The following is a 17897-nucleotide window of genomic DNA, read 5'->3' as shown; positions in this document are numbered from 1 at the left end:
TTTTACCTGTGCCTGATCTATCAAAAAAAAAAATTGATTTTAGAAACTGTTAATTGATAATGCTTTAAGTTAGCTTTAATTATAACTTATTTATAATAATAAATGTAGCGTGCAACATAATATTATATATATGTATTAGATATATTGGTTAAAATGATATTCTATCAAACCAAATTAAGTTTAAGCTATCTACATTACAATTTATTAATAATATATGTACACCATTGATTATTTATATAATAGTATATTCAATCAATGGTATTACTCTGTAGATAGTCACTAAGTTTTAAGTTTAAAATTAAATTTTTATAAGCACTTATATAATATTGATAAGTCAATCTATTAAATATTAAAATAGTCAAAGTATGTGCCAACCTAATATTTAAACTTGAAATTACTTTAATACTAATATAGAACTAAATCTTAAAATATTACATAAATTTAAACATGGAGGTATTGAACTTATTATAAATTATAGTAAGACCAAAATGTATCGAATACAGTAATTTAACTTAAGACATGTTCAATACACCAGTATTTACTTTAATTAATTTCTAGGACATGGATAATTTATGACCACCAAATAAAATAATGTGCTTGGATAATGGAGATGGTAATTCTAGTGAAATTTGATAAATGTGCTTATGGCTCTTTTCCAATGTATTACTATTGTTGCTTCAAAGTATGAGCAATTGTGTTGAAAAATCCACTTAGTATTGAGATTGTTCAAACAACTTGTTATAATATATGTGAACAAAGATCATTTTCAGTTTAAGTATATAAATATACGTATAGAAAATGTAGATACATTTTCTGTGCTCACTGTATTACATTAAATATTGGCACACTTATTTATAGATAGATAATTTTATTTTTATTTCTTTAGGTAGCTAAGTGTGAATTTTAAACTTAAAATTTAAATTATTTTTTACTACTTTCGTTTCAACTAAAAAAGAATGTTATCAACCTATTTTCAGATAAGTAATATCAAAATAGAAAACTGTAAATTTGTTATTTGTGAAGTATACTTTTAAGAAGGGCCTATGCTATCAATTTTAAATTAAAGTTGGTTAGTCAATTCATATAAGGTAACTCAATATTGCCTATGGCTGAATAAAAAAAGTTCATCTATTAAATTAGCCAAGTCAGACTACTGCTGTACTTGAATAGTTTAAAAGTATTATTTACAAAACAGACAATGTAAACAATCAACATTCAAGAGCTTTTTCAACTTGATAACACTTAAAAGGATGCCAGTGCATTTTTTCTCCCTATAACCGACGCACAACAGAGAAAATGTTCCGTTCACAATAATCAGAATAATTTCTAAAATTAGAGTGAAATGACCTCTTTTAAAATTTAAAGGTATGATTATTATCTACAGCATCTCATAGGCTCAATTTTGAAACGAGTTATGTATTTTTTTTAAATACTCATAACTCACATTAAAATTAAAATATAATAAAAAGTCTATGATATTTTCTAGAGTCTAGATAATAATCTAAATTTATATACTAAAGTGAACTTTATTAATTTATGAAAATGCATATAAGATATAACTAACTTAAAATATATCAATAAAATTGAATCAAAACTATGTCACTCTGCTGTACAGTAGGTTACAAGTGGGTTACTGTAATGGATGGAGTTAAATTTGAATCCAATGATATTATATCATTGTACACGAAAAACGATTCTGAGCGAAGACTATGCTGATCCGTCTAAGATATATTATAGATTATTAAAAAATTTCAAATCTTAGATTCAAAAAGTCGCTCAAATGTTTAGAAAATTTTACCATGTCTAGGTAAGGCTAATATAAGTTAACAATAACCAGAATTTCAAGTTTTTATGAATGTTCTTAAGCGAATTACAACAAAAATCTACCAAAATTAAAATGTCTATAAATAGCTCAAAAATGGCTAACATTTCCACATACGACCATTAGCATTCTTATTTTTATTTAGTATTTTCAAACCATCATCATTTTCTCATTAAGACATAAAGTCATAATATTTCAATATTCCGCAGATGGTAAATATAATATCTAACTAAAATATTATAACCATTCCATATTGATGTATTACAATTGCATAGTAAAATGTATTTAGGTACCTCAATATACTATTTATTGTATTGTGCCATTGGCATATCATTTAGGTTTATAAGTCTTTATGTGCACATGTAATAATATTATTGTTTGCACAACTAATTATAATATTTACCGACAATGGCACACAATAATAAGTATTTTTTTTCTTCGCCTATTTAAAATTATGATTAATATTTTAATTACAAGAATTATATTTATTATTTTTGTGTTGTAGCCTGTAGTTATCTTATTTGTTATATGTATATACATAGGTACCTAAATAACATAATTGTAACCGCAGTTTTTTATAATAATTGTAGTTTGTACAATCAGTGGCGCCGAACCCTATGTTAAGGTCGGGCCATGGCCCGACTTATTTTGAAAATGTAAGATAGGGCCGCTTCATATTGACCATTTTCCTCTGCACGGTATGCTATTTTATCCGATATTAAGATGTTGGGCCTCTTGAAATATTTTTCGCCCTACTAGATTTTTAGGACTTCGGCGCCACTGTGTACAATACCTTCAGTAGGTACCCATACTACGTATCAATATATACGTGCTGTACTCGCTGCTATATAATATATACCAGCGGCGTATTTACGGGGGGGATTGATCCCCCCCTGGTGTTTTTTCTATTATTAAAGAATTTACCTATATATAACTAGACACTAAATCGTGTTTAGTATTATTATATTATATTATTTATTAGTATTATTATATGTTACTTTTATGTGTGATATTCAATGGGTCGTCCCCTCCCTATAACAGTTCTTAAATACGGCACTGATATATATTATATTTAGACATATAGATATAAATGGTATGATATGTATGATTTGCTGACAACTGTCAAGTGTAATTCACTTACATAATAGATATTAAGCGATGCGATGTTGTACAATTGAGAATTTACCTTTTTAGCAATGCGTTTGAGAACGATTGTCGGCAAATCAAAGAAACAATATTTTGTACCTTAAAATCAAACGTTTGAGAACGATTTTTTGAGGGACGTCGTTTATCTTAACTTTTAGTATTAATCTTTAGGGCATAGGGCATCTTTTTTTTGGTGTTTTGAACTGTTGCTGATTGAAAGTGATTTTTTTTTGCATTTGTTGACAAAATTCACTTTATAAATTTGTTTATAACATGAACGAAAATTTTTGCGATTAACAAAGACTTTGGCATGTTTCCTTTTGATTTGGATTTTTTTTAATTTTTAATCTTAAACTAAAAATATAAATATGTTGTAAATAAATATTAATTTTTTAAACATTTATCTTAAAAAATTCCTTAGGCTGACAAATAAGTGAAAAATGCAGGTATTGATTTTAAAATAATGTGTGTGTTTTTTTTTATTTATCAAATTTAATTCCACGTACCTAAGTTTATGTTGTAACCAAAAACTCAAAGAAATATGGTTATTGATAGGTATCTATTATATTGTATATTTTATTTATATTTTATATTTTTAATTAATGTGGCAACGTTGCATAAAAGTTAGCAGGTAAAAACAACCTCAATCGTGTTATTAAAAAAGGTACGGCCGATAAGGACCGTTTCAAATTGTTCTTAATCGTGTTCTACCCATATTAAGAGGACACCACAGGGAAAGAACCGAGAAAGCTACAGTAGGTAGGTAATACCTAAGAAACGAAATTTTCACCGTATAAAAAGGGAGAATTTTGTCTGTGCAATATCGTTTTTATTTTTTCAATATCAGAACTACAAAAAATTTTTTCATGCCTAAAAAACACAAAAATAATGTATTATGAATCATTAAATACTTTTTTACATAAGTGATATCGAAAAAATAAAAACGATATTGCACAGACAATATTTTTATACAAAAAAAGTTCTTATTGTTTCATGATACATTATTTTTGTGAATAACTTTTTTTGTAGTTCTGATATCGAAAAAAATAAAAACGAAATTGCACAGACAAAATTTTCTTTTTTATATGGTGAAAATTTCGTTACTTAATTATAACTGTAGCTTTCTCGGTTCTTTCCCGCGCGAAACAGTTTTTGCTATGTTACTCACTTGTAAGACGGAGACAACACATGCGGGTGTGGTGTCCTCATAATATTTAATCACAGACTTCTATACTATCTATCTATCTATATATATATATATATATATATATATACTGTCTATATAGAAGTCTGTGTATTTAATATATTTAACCTTATCGACGTTTGATAAACCGGCAACCGTGCACAGCACACATTATTAATTAGTATTATTTAATAGTAATAAGTAATAACTAATAATATTGCCAATTTCCAAGTTTGATGTACACCAATTACGTTTTTATCGTGTACGGTGTATATTTACCTCACGTCCTCACCTCATAGGCACACCTCTTACCCATATTTATACTACACGTATTATATTATTAATTATATTTATGATTTTTAAATATGTTTGGTGATCTTAGTTTATTTCTAAAAATCTCGGTGCCTACGAATTGCGTCCCGTATAAAAAGGTATAATACTAATTGCCTCCCGGGTTTTTCTCGAGAACGATTGAATTGCGTCCCCATTATGGGCAGAATCTCGGCTACAACTATACGAACTACTATAATAGTTGTGAAGATTTTCATTCGGAGCTTAACGCAATGTTTTATAATGCTCATCCAAATATTTTTCAATTTATAAATACTCTGAAAAGGTCACAAACTGATATTTATATAAAACAACGGAGCACTCACTTAAATTACCGTACAACCTCGATAATTAATAAAGAACATTTTTTAAAACAAGCAATGGCAGATTTTCAATAAAAAAAAAAATTAGTAGATTCGATTTTATAAAAAAGTTATCTTTTAAATTTTTACTATTATCATAATATTTTTTACTACTAACGCTTATATTTTTATACCGTTATTAATTTATTGTTATGCAATTTTTTTTACTACAATTCAGTGGCGTGCTAAACAGCTATTTTTTGAGACAACTGCCTCAGGGAAAATACGGGTGGGTGAGTTACTATAGGTGTGCAACTGGGCACTAATTTGTTCGTACATTTTCAATGTATAAAATTTTTTATTAAGTGAAAACCTAATGGTTGTAGGGTGGGTGTTAAATTGTATAGTTTGTTTCAGGTCTGAAAAATGTTCTGCACGCCACAATTTATATTTCTATATTTTCAATATTTTTATACATTTACAATTACAAATGCATTATACAATAAATAATATAGAAATCAAATCAATATTTTTAACCTACCTATTGTAGTAATAAATTATTATTTAAATATTATTACAGACAGTTCTAAGTCTGTATAAAAATGGGAAGGGAAATATATTTAGTTATCAAAGTATACGAGGCGCATTTGGTATGCATAAAAAAATTCGGGACGCAACTAGTATATCTCCAAAAAATAACTGGGACGCAATTCATATGCAGCCAAAAATCTTGCTATAGCAGTGTGCTTAGTTTCCAAGTGCTTAAGAGAACGTTATACTCGCATGTATTGTTTCCGTCTTACAAGTGCGTAACATTATTGCAAATTTTACTCTCAATAGATCGCATTTAGCTCCGCTAGTTTAAAATTTAGAGTGAATTTACCTCTTATAAAAATTAAAGGCAACATTATTATCAAGGGCATCTCATAGGCTTTATATTATGTTTTAATTTTAAAGCGAATTATAAGTATTTTAAGATATACAAAAAATTTACAATTTTAAAATACTCATAACTCGCTTTAAAATTAAAATATATAAGATATATTATATTAATTTTGTGTCGGTACGCCCATTTTTTTTATATATTGTATTCTGCGTACAACTTCATTATATCTATATAACGTGATTATAGGTTCTTATTGTTTAAAAATAATGATTCTTAATTTAATTAATTTTTTTTGCACTTATGCTAATTGTAAGCATTCAAAACTTCGTTAAATAAGAATACGAATAATTGATTTTTAGTTTTGTTACTGAAGGTAGCTCTAAATGCTGAAATTATTAATTATTAATTATTAATTAATATGGTAGCAGTGGCGTACCCAGGATTTTTCAATGGTGAGGGCCGAGGGGGGCTAGCTAATCAGAATTTAATAAATTAACAAACTAGTTACTAGTTTAAATATAGTCTTATTGTAGGTAATTGAAATATTTTATTATTATACATTCTACTACTATACAAAAGTTTCCTGAAATATCATGGTTTTTACTTGGTCGTTTATTATTTAAGATTTATACAATAACGCGATCAATGGGGAGAGGGTTGAAGCCCCCTTACCACTCCCCCATATTAGGTACGCCACTGTACGGTAGTATAATAGGTATCCAGTATCTGCGAGTTGCGACTACAATAATTGAAAAATTCAGCATTTACTATAGTATTATATCCACGGAACAATATAGGTTATATAAATAAATAAGTACACATTTACCAGAAAATTAAATAAAGACTACAAAATAAATAATAATTAGGTAGGTATAGTCCCACCAGACAGTTATTAAAATTTAATAACTTGTGTAAATGTTAAATGTAATTATTTTTAAAGCTAACGTGCTCGAATATTTTAAAACTTCAATTACGAATTCAGAACGAAAACTGTAGACATCAGAGATACATCAAATTGCTCTCTGCTACAATAATTAGTTGTTACAATAAACTTAGGAGATCTTAGTTCAACGCTGCGGAGGAACACTGTAAAAAATAATATTTATAAAATACAATCGTATTGTATAAAAATAAATCGTTATCAGCGTCACTGATAAAAGTGTCACGCTGATAACACAAGTTTCAAGACATAAAGGCATTAGACTAATAGACAATTAAATAATTCCAGATGGAAACGTTTTGATGTCGAATTGCTTTTATTTCTTAGTTCTAAGTAATAGTTTAACCGAAATTAAGTGAAAATAATACACAAACCAATTTTAAATGAAGTCTTCATCAAACTGTCATAATATTTTAATAATAAACTAATTTGTTTCACCGTCAGTAGTTGAATGTGGTGCACACTATTCTAATATAGTATAGTTATATTCTTATCCTGCAGATCATTATGAGTAACTCTAGTCCTGATGTTGAATCACTTTATAATAAGTCATTAAATCAGTTATGCGATTCCATGAATGAAGAAATCCTACAAAATGTGTTAAAGTGGTTACCACCACCAATCAGTTTACAACTTTTATGGAAGGTTTGAAATACTTTTGTAAAAGAAATTATGTCTTGAAAAATAAATCCATTTTTTTTTATAGATCTTACGTGTAAATAATGGTTGTGAAAAGTTTGTGTATAGTCATATGCTCCCAGATAGTGAGCTTTCTTCCATTAATCGAGGACGTCAAATTGCTCAAATGTCATTTCACAATTCAGGCTATACAGCGCCTGTCTCTTATAGACAAATGAGTTCTGAAACTCATGAAGCATTTGCCTCCATACAAGAAGTAACTTATACATTTTTTTTATGGTACCTTTCTAATTATTGTAGCTTTGTATTATTTTATTCCACAAACTAGGTCAGCATATGATACATTGTAGATATCCAATGAAACAGAAGTACAATTCATTAAAACTTAAAATAATAATATTTACTGATATATCAGCCATCAATGAATATTCAATAGAAAAAATATTTATATTAATCAATTAGGTATAATAATGTGCAATGTTTTAATTCTGGAGAACTTTTTTTCATTAGATTACAAATCCAATTATTTAACATTATCTATTTACTATCTTGTTGTAGTAAAAAAACCCGTACTTAATTAAAATCTTCTATCAAGCATATATTTTCACACATAGATATTTAAAACTCAACATAGTTAGCTTTCAATCAAGATGTTATACGTAATTAAATATGTATGATAAAAGATTTCTTTATAAAATCATACACACCAAAAAAAAAACTAAAGTTAAATACCTTTAAAATTGTGGTCACATCTATGACTATGTGTCTAATCTTATTTGGAACAATTGACCATTTAAAATTATCATTTGGTACTTTTTTTTATAATGTATTTTCAATATTAATTTTTATTAATATAATTTACATTGAATATAATAAAATCATCTGTATTGTATTTGTATAATATTATGTAATATTACAAATATTTTTGTTTAGAACTTAAAATAAAAATAATAAAAATAAAATATTTTACTGTGGAGTCAAAACTGTAGCAATATCTTCTAAAATGATTTGAAATGAGTATGAATTTTTTGATTTAATATTAAATATCTAAAATAAGAAAGTTATAAAAATTAATATTTGAATTACTGTCAATATAACACATTTGTTCCAAATTCAGTTGAAATTAAAAAATCTTTAAAATCAAATTTTGGTATACACTTTATACTTAAAATATTTCTTTAACGTGATTTTTAAAAGGTTTTACATTGAGATTTATCCATTAAAATATTACGTGTATAAATAAATTGTATCTTTTTATATTTGTTAGAGATGGGCTTGAAATCTGAATACCTGAATTATCCGAATATCCGGATATCCAAATCCGAATTTGAATTAAACTCTTATCCAGATTTCCAAGATTATCCAGATTTATTGATATGCTTTTTATATGACTTGAGACTTACAATTATTTTTAATGTATGATAAAATAATTTATTTTATTTTATGATAATGAAAATTTAACAAGAAATTATTATTTAAGTTTTAAATCACTGGTACTTAATATGCGTTCGAAATTTGGTATACCTATGTCCAAAAATTATGTTATAGAATTAAAATATTATTAGTATATATAAATGAATTTTTAAACAGCATAATCGAGTTGAATAATCCGGATATTCCAGATAATCCGTGAAATTCGGATTTGAATAACCTGAATAATTAGGATTTTTGAAATCTGGATATGCCCAATGATTTTTGTAAACTTTTCAAAATCAAAAACTGTTTAATTTTATTTTTGAAATTAGAAAAGTAAAACAATAAAATTGTCCTAGGCTTGCGTACTGGGTATGCAGGGTATGCAGCTGCATACACTGAAACTTTTTGAGGGGTGAAAACCAAATCTGGAAAATTGAAACATCCAGTTATCAGTTATCAACTACCATGTATTTGCGAAATACATACTTTATGTACTTTGTCATGGTATTTGTTACAATACTTTTTTTAAATTAAACAGTAGATATTTCAATATTTGTGTATTGTGTAAATATATTATCAAAATTTTACAAGTTTAAAATAACTTTCGGGGTACGCCATTGTCAGCCTTCTGCATACTCTGAAAAAGAGGCCTGTGCATGCCTATTCGATTGAATATTGGAAATTTTTAACTTTATTTAAAAAATTTACATGACTTATAGATAATCCTTAGATGTTTCTCTTTTTTAATTTAACTAAAAATGTTGTTATAGTCATATTTGATAAGTAATTTTAGAACTAAAAGTGTAATATTCTAATTATTAATATATATTGAATTTTTTTAGACCAGATTTGTTGATAGTTTCAATTTTTCTAATTATTTCAACTTAACTTTGTTTTCAAAATTGGTGGATGTCACCAATTACCGAAGTCAGCTGTTCACTATTTTCCAGGTAATACATTAATTAAACAATACTAAATCAATCAACAGTATTGATTTTATAATTTCAGTTATATTAATTATAATATTTTTAATATTGTTTTTGTTTAGATTTGTATACAAATTAATGGTTTTAAATTTCCCCAACAATTGGCTGATGAATGGTTAAAAATAGAAATACAAGATGATAATGACAATATAAAGGCTCATCATATTGAACAAGGTCTTAAATTAGGTTTGTAAAATGATTTTTTTTTTAATTTTGAAAATCTATTGAAACTGTGGTTGAAAAATAGGAATTTTTCTTGGTGATGCCGGCTGGTTCAGTGAATGTGCTCTAGTCTTATCACATACATACAAAATAATTACTACAAAATGGGTGTGTCTTGATCGAAATTTTGAACTGGTCAAAATTATTCAATGTCTAACCAAGTTAAAAAAAATCTTGAATTACAAATTATTTAATTTCAAATAATAGTTGATCTTTTTCTCTAGGTGGTTATTAGTAGTGTCAAACTACCATAATTTTGATGAAGCTAAAATAGTATTACAACATATGCTACACACTATAGCCATCATTGAAAAAATAGAAGAAAGAAAATTGTGTATAGCATATGCCTATGTGGCCGTTTCACAATACTACTATGTATTAATGGAATTTAATGAGGTTTACTATTTTTTTGTGAGCATTTAGTTTAAAAAAAATATTTTTATAATAAATGTGATTATTTAGGCTTGGTCTTGGGCAGTAAAAGCTGTCTATGAACTCCGGGATAAGAATGCTGATATCTTGAAACTTTTGGTTATAAGTCATGCCATAAGGGTTTGTTCTGTTTTGAACAAACTGAGCACAGCAAAAAAATTAATTAATCAATTGCACACTTATGAAAAAGAAATTGATCAGAACATTTATGTTGATATATTATTGAATGAAGCATGCTACTCATTAAAGGCTGATTTAGCAAAAGATAGCATTAACAGTTACTATGTAAGAATTATTTGTGGTAGATTTATGATAAAAGAATACTATTATTGATGTTAGCATTATTACATTTTAGATTGCATTAGATTCTAGAAGAAATTTATTTGGTTATTATAATTTACATACTGCAATTGTTTTTGTTGATTATGCATATGCTCGATATGTTTGCGATTATTCAACAACTGACTTTAATGAAGCTATGTAAGACTAAATTCAATTATTTTTTTTTACTTTTATGTAATGATATAATAAAAAAATTTAAACTTTATGCAACCATCATGGTTGTCTTTAGGCGAAGTATATTACAAGGCATATTTATCATGGAAAAAATTGGTTTACCAAGTGATAATATGTTGTTAGTTAATGCTGGACGAATAAAGGCATTGATACTTGAAGAAAAAGCATTGGACATAATGGACAGAGGTATCGATATTTACATTCATGATGGTATACGAGGTCTGTGCATTTATTTTTTATTTACTAATTAATATAATATCCTCAAAAGGGTTATTGAACAATAGTTAATTGAAGTTTAAACCACTAAATCTATAATTGTGTAGTTGAAAAATGTTATACACATGGTTACTTCCACTGATTATTAGTCAACATTATTTTCATTGTAAGATGGACTTTAATCCCACTAATATTAACACACAAAGGAAAACATTTTTTTAGTATCAGTTTGAATAGAAATAAAACACGAAATTTTGGAATAGTGAGAGATAAAATACCAGATAGAAAAACAAATTTAACCAGAAATTTATCAATTTAACTTTAAGGTCCGATATCTGTTCGACATCTTGACACAGGGAACAGTGGTCACACGTCTCTCTATTTCTAGATGCTAACAATGTTCAAATTGGTAATATTGACACTAGAGTATACAGAAAAACTGTACTTTTATGAACACTTACAGTGTTTTAAAATATAAACTTTGCATTTTATCTGACCAGTCTATAAAAATGTTTTGAGATGGGTAACACTAATCCATAATCTAGAGAATATATATTCATTATAATTTATAAGAAATCAAACATTTTGAAATATATTAATTTGACGAAACGCCATAAGTAACTTTTTAAATTAAAAATTCTTTAAGTCATAAAAATGGCTATATTTAAGGAGGCTATATAAATGGCTATATTTAAGGAGGATCTAAACATTTTATTATGTTATACCTATTGCTTAAAAAAAATATTTTGGATTTCATCAACTTTTTTAGAATTAATCAAATGATAACTACTATATTTAGAAAGTAAACAATTTATTTTGTATATTTATAATAGGTTAAGGACAAAACCAGACAATGGAGAGTATTGCCGCCCCAATACATTTTTTTCTAAATTTAGAATTCCACACTAGCAAATTATTTTTAAATACATTTAACCTGAACGTAAAGAATAATAGCAAGTTTATCTATCTAATGAGTTATAAACAGATTTTCTAGAACAATTATTGTGATTTTTGTAAGGGTTTCAGCTAAGGTGGGTGACAAATGCCACACTTCCCCTATGATGAAAACTGTTTTTCTAGACATATTAACTAATATTCCATGTTCTACTGAATTAAATATTCCTATAATTGGCTCTTTAATTACTCAACACACATTTTCAATAATGTATTTATTGACAAAGAAATTCACTCTACACAGTAAAATTTTGTGTCATGAACTTCGAACCCTGATTATTAGAGATATATGCGGTCTTGGACGGCTATCTTTAGTTTGTGCATACTTATATTTTCTCTGTGAAAGGAATATGGGTATTGTCTACTTTAAATATTCTCAAATTTTTTTTCTGCTTAAGACTCATGTGTGTTTTAGATCAGTAGTATACCACTAATAACTAAAAATAGAACTATTCAAAATGTTAATTCACATTTTATCATAACAATATTTTAAAATAATAATTTAAGTACGTTTATTACGTTAACAGTATATTTAGTAGGTACCTTTTTACCTAAAACAAATAATTATATAGATCTGTGGCAAACATTTAAGTAAAAATAGATTTAAATGTATTAACTTTACATACTATTACTATATAGTCATCCTTGTACAATTTTAGATCCAATGGCTTATACTACTTTGGAAAGTATAATGTATGTCAGCAATTGTGGCCAAATCATCAGAGTGTATTCTATTATAATTTATATTTATTAGTAGATGAGTTTAATTTTTATTGTTTTTTTTTTAAAAAAGACCTTAAGAAAGTATGCACTTTAATCAGATACTTTTTATATATTTTATATAAATTTAAATAGTTAACGTAACATTATTTGGGTAATTTAATTATGATTATAATGGTTTTAAAAATAAAATTACGTTGTTTTAGATTTACAAGCTGATGGAATTAAGCGATTGTTAGAAAGAATGAAGAGGAACATGTTAAATGAAGCTGAAGCCCTTCATTTAAAAGCGTTAGATGTTTCTTTGAAAGCAGTCGGAGTGAAAGCTTTGCTTACAGCAAAGTCATACTGTAATCTAGGAAGACTTTATCAAAGCCAAGAAAAATATGAGGTAATATTTAAATTATTTTTCTCTTTGAATAACTGAATTTTAAATTGTTAATGTTTACAGCAATCTGAAAAAATGCATTTAAAAGCTATTGATATCAAAGAATCAATTTTAGGTAAAGATAATCCAGAAGTGGCTCTATCTTTAGGTCACTTGGCTAGTTTGTACACTTATCAGTTAAAAAAATATGAAGATGCCGAAAAACTTTATTTGCGTTCAAAAACGATATGTAAGTTAAAATAAATCTTATAACTGTATAAGGCTATCAAATGTATCATATTATATAAGGATCAAAATTATTTAATACAGATGAAACTACCTATGGTCGCCAGTACACAGGATTACTGTATGATTTCCAAGGATTGGTAGAAGTTTATCGAGAACTACAAAATACTGAAAAGTTAAATCTATACAATGAAAATATATTAAGATTTCATGAAACACGTGAAGCTTGGTTACATCAGGTGCACACTGCAGTTGATGAAAACTGCACTAAAGACGATTTAAGTTTGGAAAAGTTTAAATGCATACTGAATGAATGTGCTTGTGACAAGTAATAAATTTATATGTAAAAATAGTTAGAAAAAAAAATGTATATTATGATATCTATTGATATTTAATTATGTGTTAACAAAAATAATATCAATAGTATATTTTTTTCTGAGTGTTCAATTATAATTTTTTTATCATATTAATTTTGCTTGTGCATAACTATTATTTTTAAATTATAATAGAACTATAAAAATTGTATTTATTTATTTATGCTATCAGATAATTGTAAATTTATTACTATTATTATTTAATTTGATTATCAAATTAATATATATGTGTTATTACTTAAGAGACGTACACCCTTGTATGTTTTCTGTCTTACAAATGCACAACACAGCAAAAACTGTTTTTGTGTGGAGTATCTTTACTCCCTCTGTATTCATATTAGAGCTACCTACATTTTACAATCCATATGGAAGATCTTTATCTGTGCTACAGCGTCATTTTTTTTTAATAATATATACAAATAAAGTTATCAGATTGAGAACATAAGTTTTCTTATTTTTTTTTCATTGAATTACTAAAAATTATTGGGTGAGTGTTATCAAAAATAAAAAATACACTGTAGCTTAAATGAAGTTCTTCCATATATTTAATAAAACTTTTGTAATTCTACTATAAGTCAATAAATACAGAAGGAGTTAAGTTATCCTGCGTAAAACAGTTTTTGGTATGTTGTACATTTGTAAGACAGAGACAACTCATAGTCAAAGAACATTTATATAAGGTCTTAATGAGTGATTTTTAATATGGCCCATGACAAGTATATTTATTGATAGTACTACCTGTATTTTCCATATTTATCCTATAATAATATTTTTAAATTATTATATTTATGTTAGTTTTACATACATAAAAATATTCTATATTGTTGAATTTCATTAATGCATACATATTTTATTTTTAATAACATATTTATGTGGTTATTTACAATTTTTCAGAATATAGTGGAAATATTTTTAATTTAGACTAACTTAATTATGTGCAAACATTATCCAGTTTCCATTTGATTAAATATTATCTATAACTAAATTAAAATAATTCAATGTACTTTTAATAAGAAATATAAAGTTTTTAAAAATGTGTGTTTATAATTTTAAAAATCAATTTTTTTTCTTTATTTTGATTATTTTATATAATTTTAATATTAGAAGTTAATAAATTGATATATTTAATTTAATTATTTAAATAAGTAAAATTATTATAAGCAAGCAATAATGCGTATATAATTTGACAATATTCATGTTGTCATATGATTATACTTGCATACTAGTTGCATAGTACAATTTCTAAGATTATTTATAGATAGAAGTATTTATGTATTATGTACCCACTACCTATAACATTTTTAGTATAAATGTATTTTTTCTGATAACATAAAAATAAATTAATGGTACCTAACTTATTGTCTTGAATTCTTCGATGAATTTTATTTAAAATATAAAATATGTTTAAATGTTTATAGTTAAAAAAATATGCAAACATGTTAAAATGTAAATTGTTGATTCATTTAGTAGATATAATTATCATATTATTATTAAAACATAGATTAAGATTAATGATATATTTTGGATTGTTATTTTAGAATGTTAGTACTCACATTTAAAAGGTTCAACACATTAGAATATGAGTGTAATTAATATGTTATAATATAACAAATATCATCAATTTCACTATACTCACTCACAGCATTACAATAAACATGCATTTTAAATGGATGTGTGAAGTGGTTTTTATTGAATCTGAAATCTACTGATTGCAGTAATTACTTCAATTAATTATCATACAGACGACTAGTTATATGCATAATTTATACATATTATATTGTTTAGTGTCACTGTTTATTTAGTGTGACCATAATTAACACTTTAAAAAAAGAGGTATGTAAAAAATGTAAATACATAATAATAGCAAGTACGTTACATTTCATTTAAAATTATTTTTATTGATAAACAAATCAGACAAACATTAGATACTACATATTTTAAAATGTTAAAGTTTTTACTTAAACAAATTTTAATTTACAATCACAATTACGGTTTTAATACTTATCCTTAGATACAATTTTTTTATTATTTTCAATTCGTAATTGCAAGTCTGATACAACGTCCTTTAGAGTGTAGAATCATGATGTACCACTTCAATTTTCATAAATGCGGGGCCAAAGTGGGACATTTAGATATGCGGGACGCACCTCTGAAAAACGGGACAATCCCCCCTAATGAGGGACGTCTGGTCACACTATGTTTATTGGACTTACTTCGAAAATGAGTCCAATGAATGACAACTATGTACATATAATGTATATTGTTTATACAAGTTAATCTTACTGTATTTCTATTTAAATTCTTACAACTTTTGTTTCTTACTTTTTCTGGACACTTGTTGACTGTTGTGTTCGGTTGATTTGAGAATGATACTTTTAAAAAAAAAAACTTTTGATTTGACTAAAAATGTTAGTATTTAATATTTAATATTATATTTATTATATTTAATATTTTATTTAATATTTACCGGTAAAAACAATTAATGAAGACAGTTAAAGATTACAGTTTTTTACAGGTATATTTTATATTTAGCAAGTAGGTACCTACAATCTACATTATTCGACGTTACTCAACCAAATGAAAACTCATAGCTTCTATATCTATACCTAAGCATAGGCGTGCGCAGACTTTTGGATCCGGGGGTAGCGGGGTGCATACTATAAATTAGGGCCCACAATAATTTTGAAAGCCATTATAGGTACAGCAATATATATATAAAATGCACTAAAAATAATTTTTTTTATTTTATACATTGTAATAAAATAAATATCAAAAAATGCGGGTAAGTCGTGGATGTCGCTCTGCTGTACAGTAGGTTACAAGTCGGTTACTGTAATGGATGGAATTAAATTTGAATCCAATGATATTATATCATTGTATACGAAAAACGATTCTGAGCGAAGACGGTTTATCTGTCTAGGATATATTATACATTATTAAAAGTTTTCAAATCTTAGATTTAAAAATAAAAATTTTTAATAATTTCTAGTTTAAAATAATTTGCTAATTTTCGTGATTATCGTTATTTTAGATTGTGAGCGGAGCGATGAATGTATTGATTTTACCATGTGTGTGTTTTTTTTTGTGTCTGTCATCACGTTTTGGGGCAGTAAAAGTGCTTCGATTTTTGACTTCAGTACCTCGTTCGATCAGAAAGTGAATCTAGTTGGTACTTTGAGGGGGTCAAAAGTGAAAAATTCTTAATACTTTTCTAAATAATCGGGATAAACAAACTAAAAATTAAGGGAAAAACGGAAATTTTTACGCACACTCATTTTTCGACAAAATCGATTACCGATTATCGAATTAATTTTCTATTCAGTGAATATTAATATTTTGACTTTAAAATGTAATAATAAATTTCGAAGTATAGGTTCCACCATCTATATTAATCAACCTTGAATTAAATACTTTAATAATTAAAAATATATGTGTTTATGACGTAAAAGCGTATCGTAACTGGAAAATAAAACCCATTTTAACGTAATTCATACTGTTATTCTACGAAAAATAGAGCTACCTACGTACATGTGTAAACACCAAAATTATTATTATGAACGTGGATCATACGTAGTGCTGCGTTTACCATAGATAGTAATAATGTGACCTAGTGAACATAATCCTTAATGCCATTTTCACATAAGATAATTTATTTACGCCATATACATCACCAACACTTGCTAAGGATCTTTTGTAAAACATAATAATTAAGCGAAATACCTTTTTATTTTTTTCTATTATTTCAGAAATGAGTCAAACTTTATTGTATATGATGAATATAAGAATAAAATTTCTTATGATTTTTGAGTCAGTTTAAAGTTAAATATCCCACAACAAAAATGTAGAGGATAATATTTTCGAGGGTATGACATATCGGTTTTATGTTTTATTATTATTTGACTTGGTATTCGACTTTAAAAATAAAACATAAATTTTGTAAATTTAAATTGTTTTGAGACAATATTTAGATAGTCATAAAAATATTATTCTCTATCGATTTTGTGATGGGTGATTTTGCTTTAAGATTATTTGAAATCCTAAACAAATGATTTTAAGTAAATTGGTTTGGTCTATTTTGGGCAAAAATATATTAAGATACAGAAAGAAAAAACAAACAGTGCACTTTTCACTTACATCCTTAGTTCTGATATTTTTTCATAATTTTTATTAGTTGCTAATGTAAAACACTATGCTATAATT

General features: G+C 26.2%; 1 protein-coding gene across 3 annotated transcripts; it reads left to right on the top strand.

Moving 5' to 3' along the window:
• The first annotated feature begins 6843 nt into the window (after positions 1-6843).
• On the top strand, positions 6844-15051 carry LOC107165084 (amyloid protein-binding protein 2-like). Of its 3 annotated transcripts, none has more exons than XM_089220112.1 (12): positions 6844-7254; positions 7316-7504; positions 9507-9614; positions 9713-9836; positions 9898-10033; positions 10097-10268; positions 10335-10589; positions 10660-10784; positions 10876-11006; positions 12917-13101; positions 13162-13327; positions 13408-15051. In XM_089220112.1, the coding sequence occupies exons 1-12, from the start codon at positions 7117-7119 to the stop codon at positions 13653-13655; spliced, it is 1977 nt and encodes a 658-aa protein (XP_089076238.1). In that variant the 5' UTR covers positions 6844-7116; the 3' UTR covers positions 13656-15051. The 3 variants fall into 3 exon arrangements, with proteins under 3 accessions (XP_089076238.1, XP_089076237.1, XP_089076239.1); XM_089220111.1 differs by having other exon boundaries at positions 6845-7254; positions 10876-11039; XM_089220113.1 differs by lacking the exon at positions 6844-7254 and having other exon boundaries at positions 7397-7527; positions 10876-11039.
• Positions 15052-17897: the final 2846 nt, after the last annotated feature.

This window comes from Diuraphis noxia, unplaced genomic scaffold, assembly GCF_037042655.1.
Source record: "Diuraphis noxia isolate RWA-SAM2 unplaced genomic scaffold, SU_Dnox_SAM2 contig0002, whole genome shotgun sequence".
NCBI classification, from domain to species: Eukaryota; Metazoa; Arthropoda; class Insecta; order Hemiptera; family Aphididae; genus Diuraphis; species Diuraphis noxia.
This window is presented reverse-complemented; position numbering and strand designations above follow the sequence as displayed.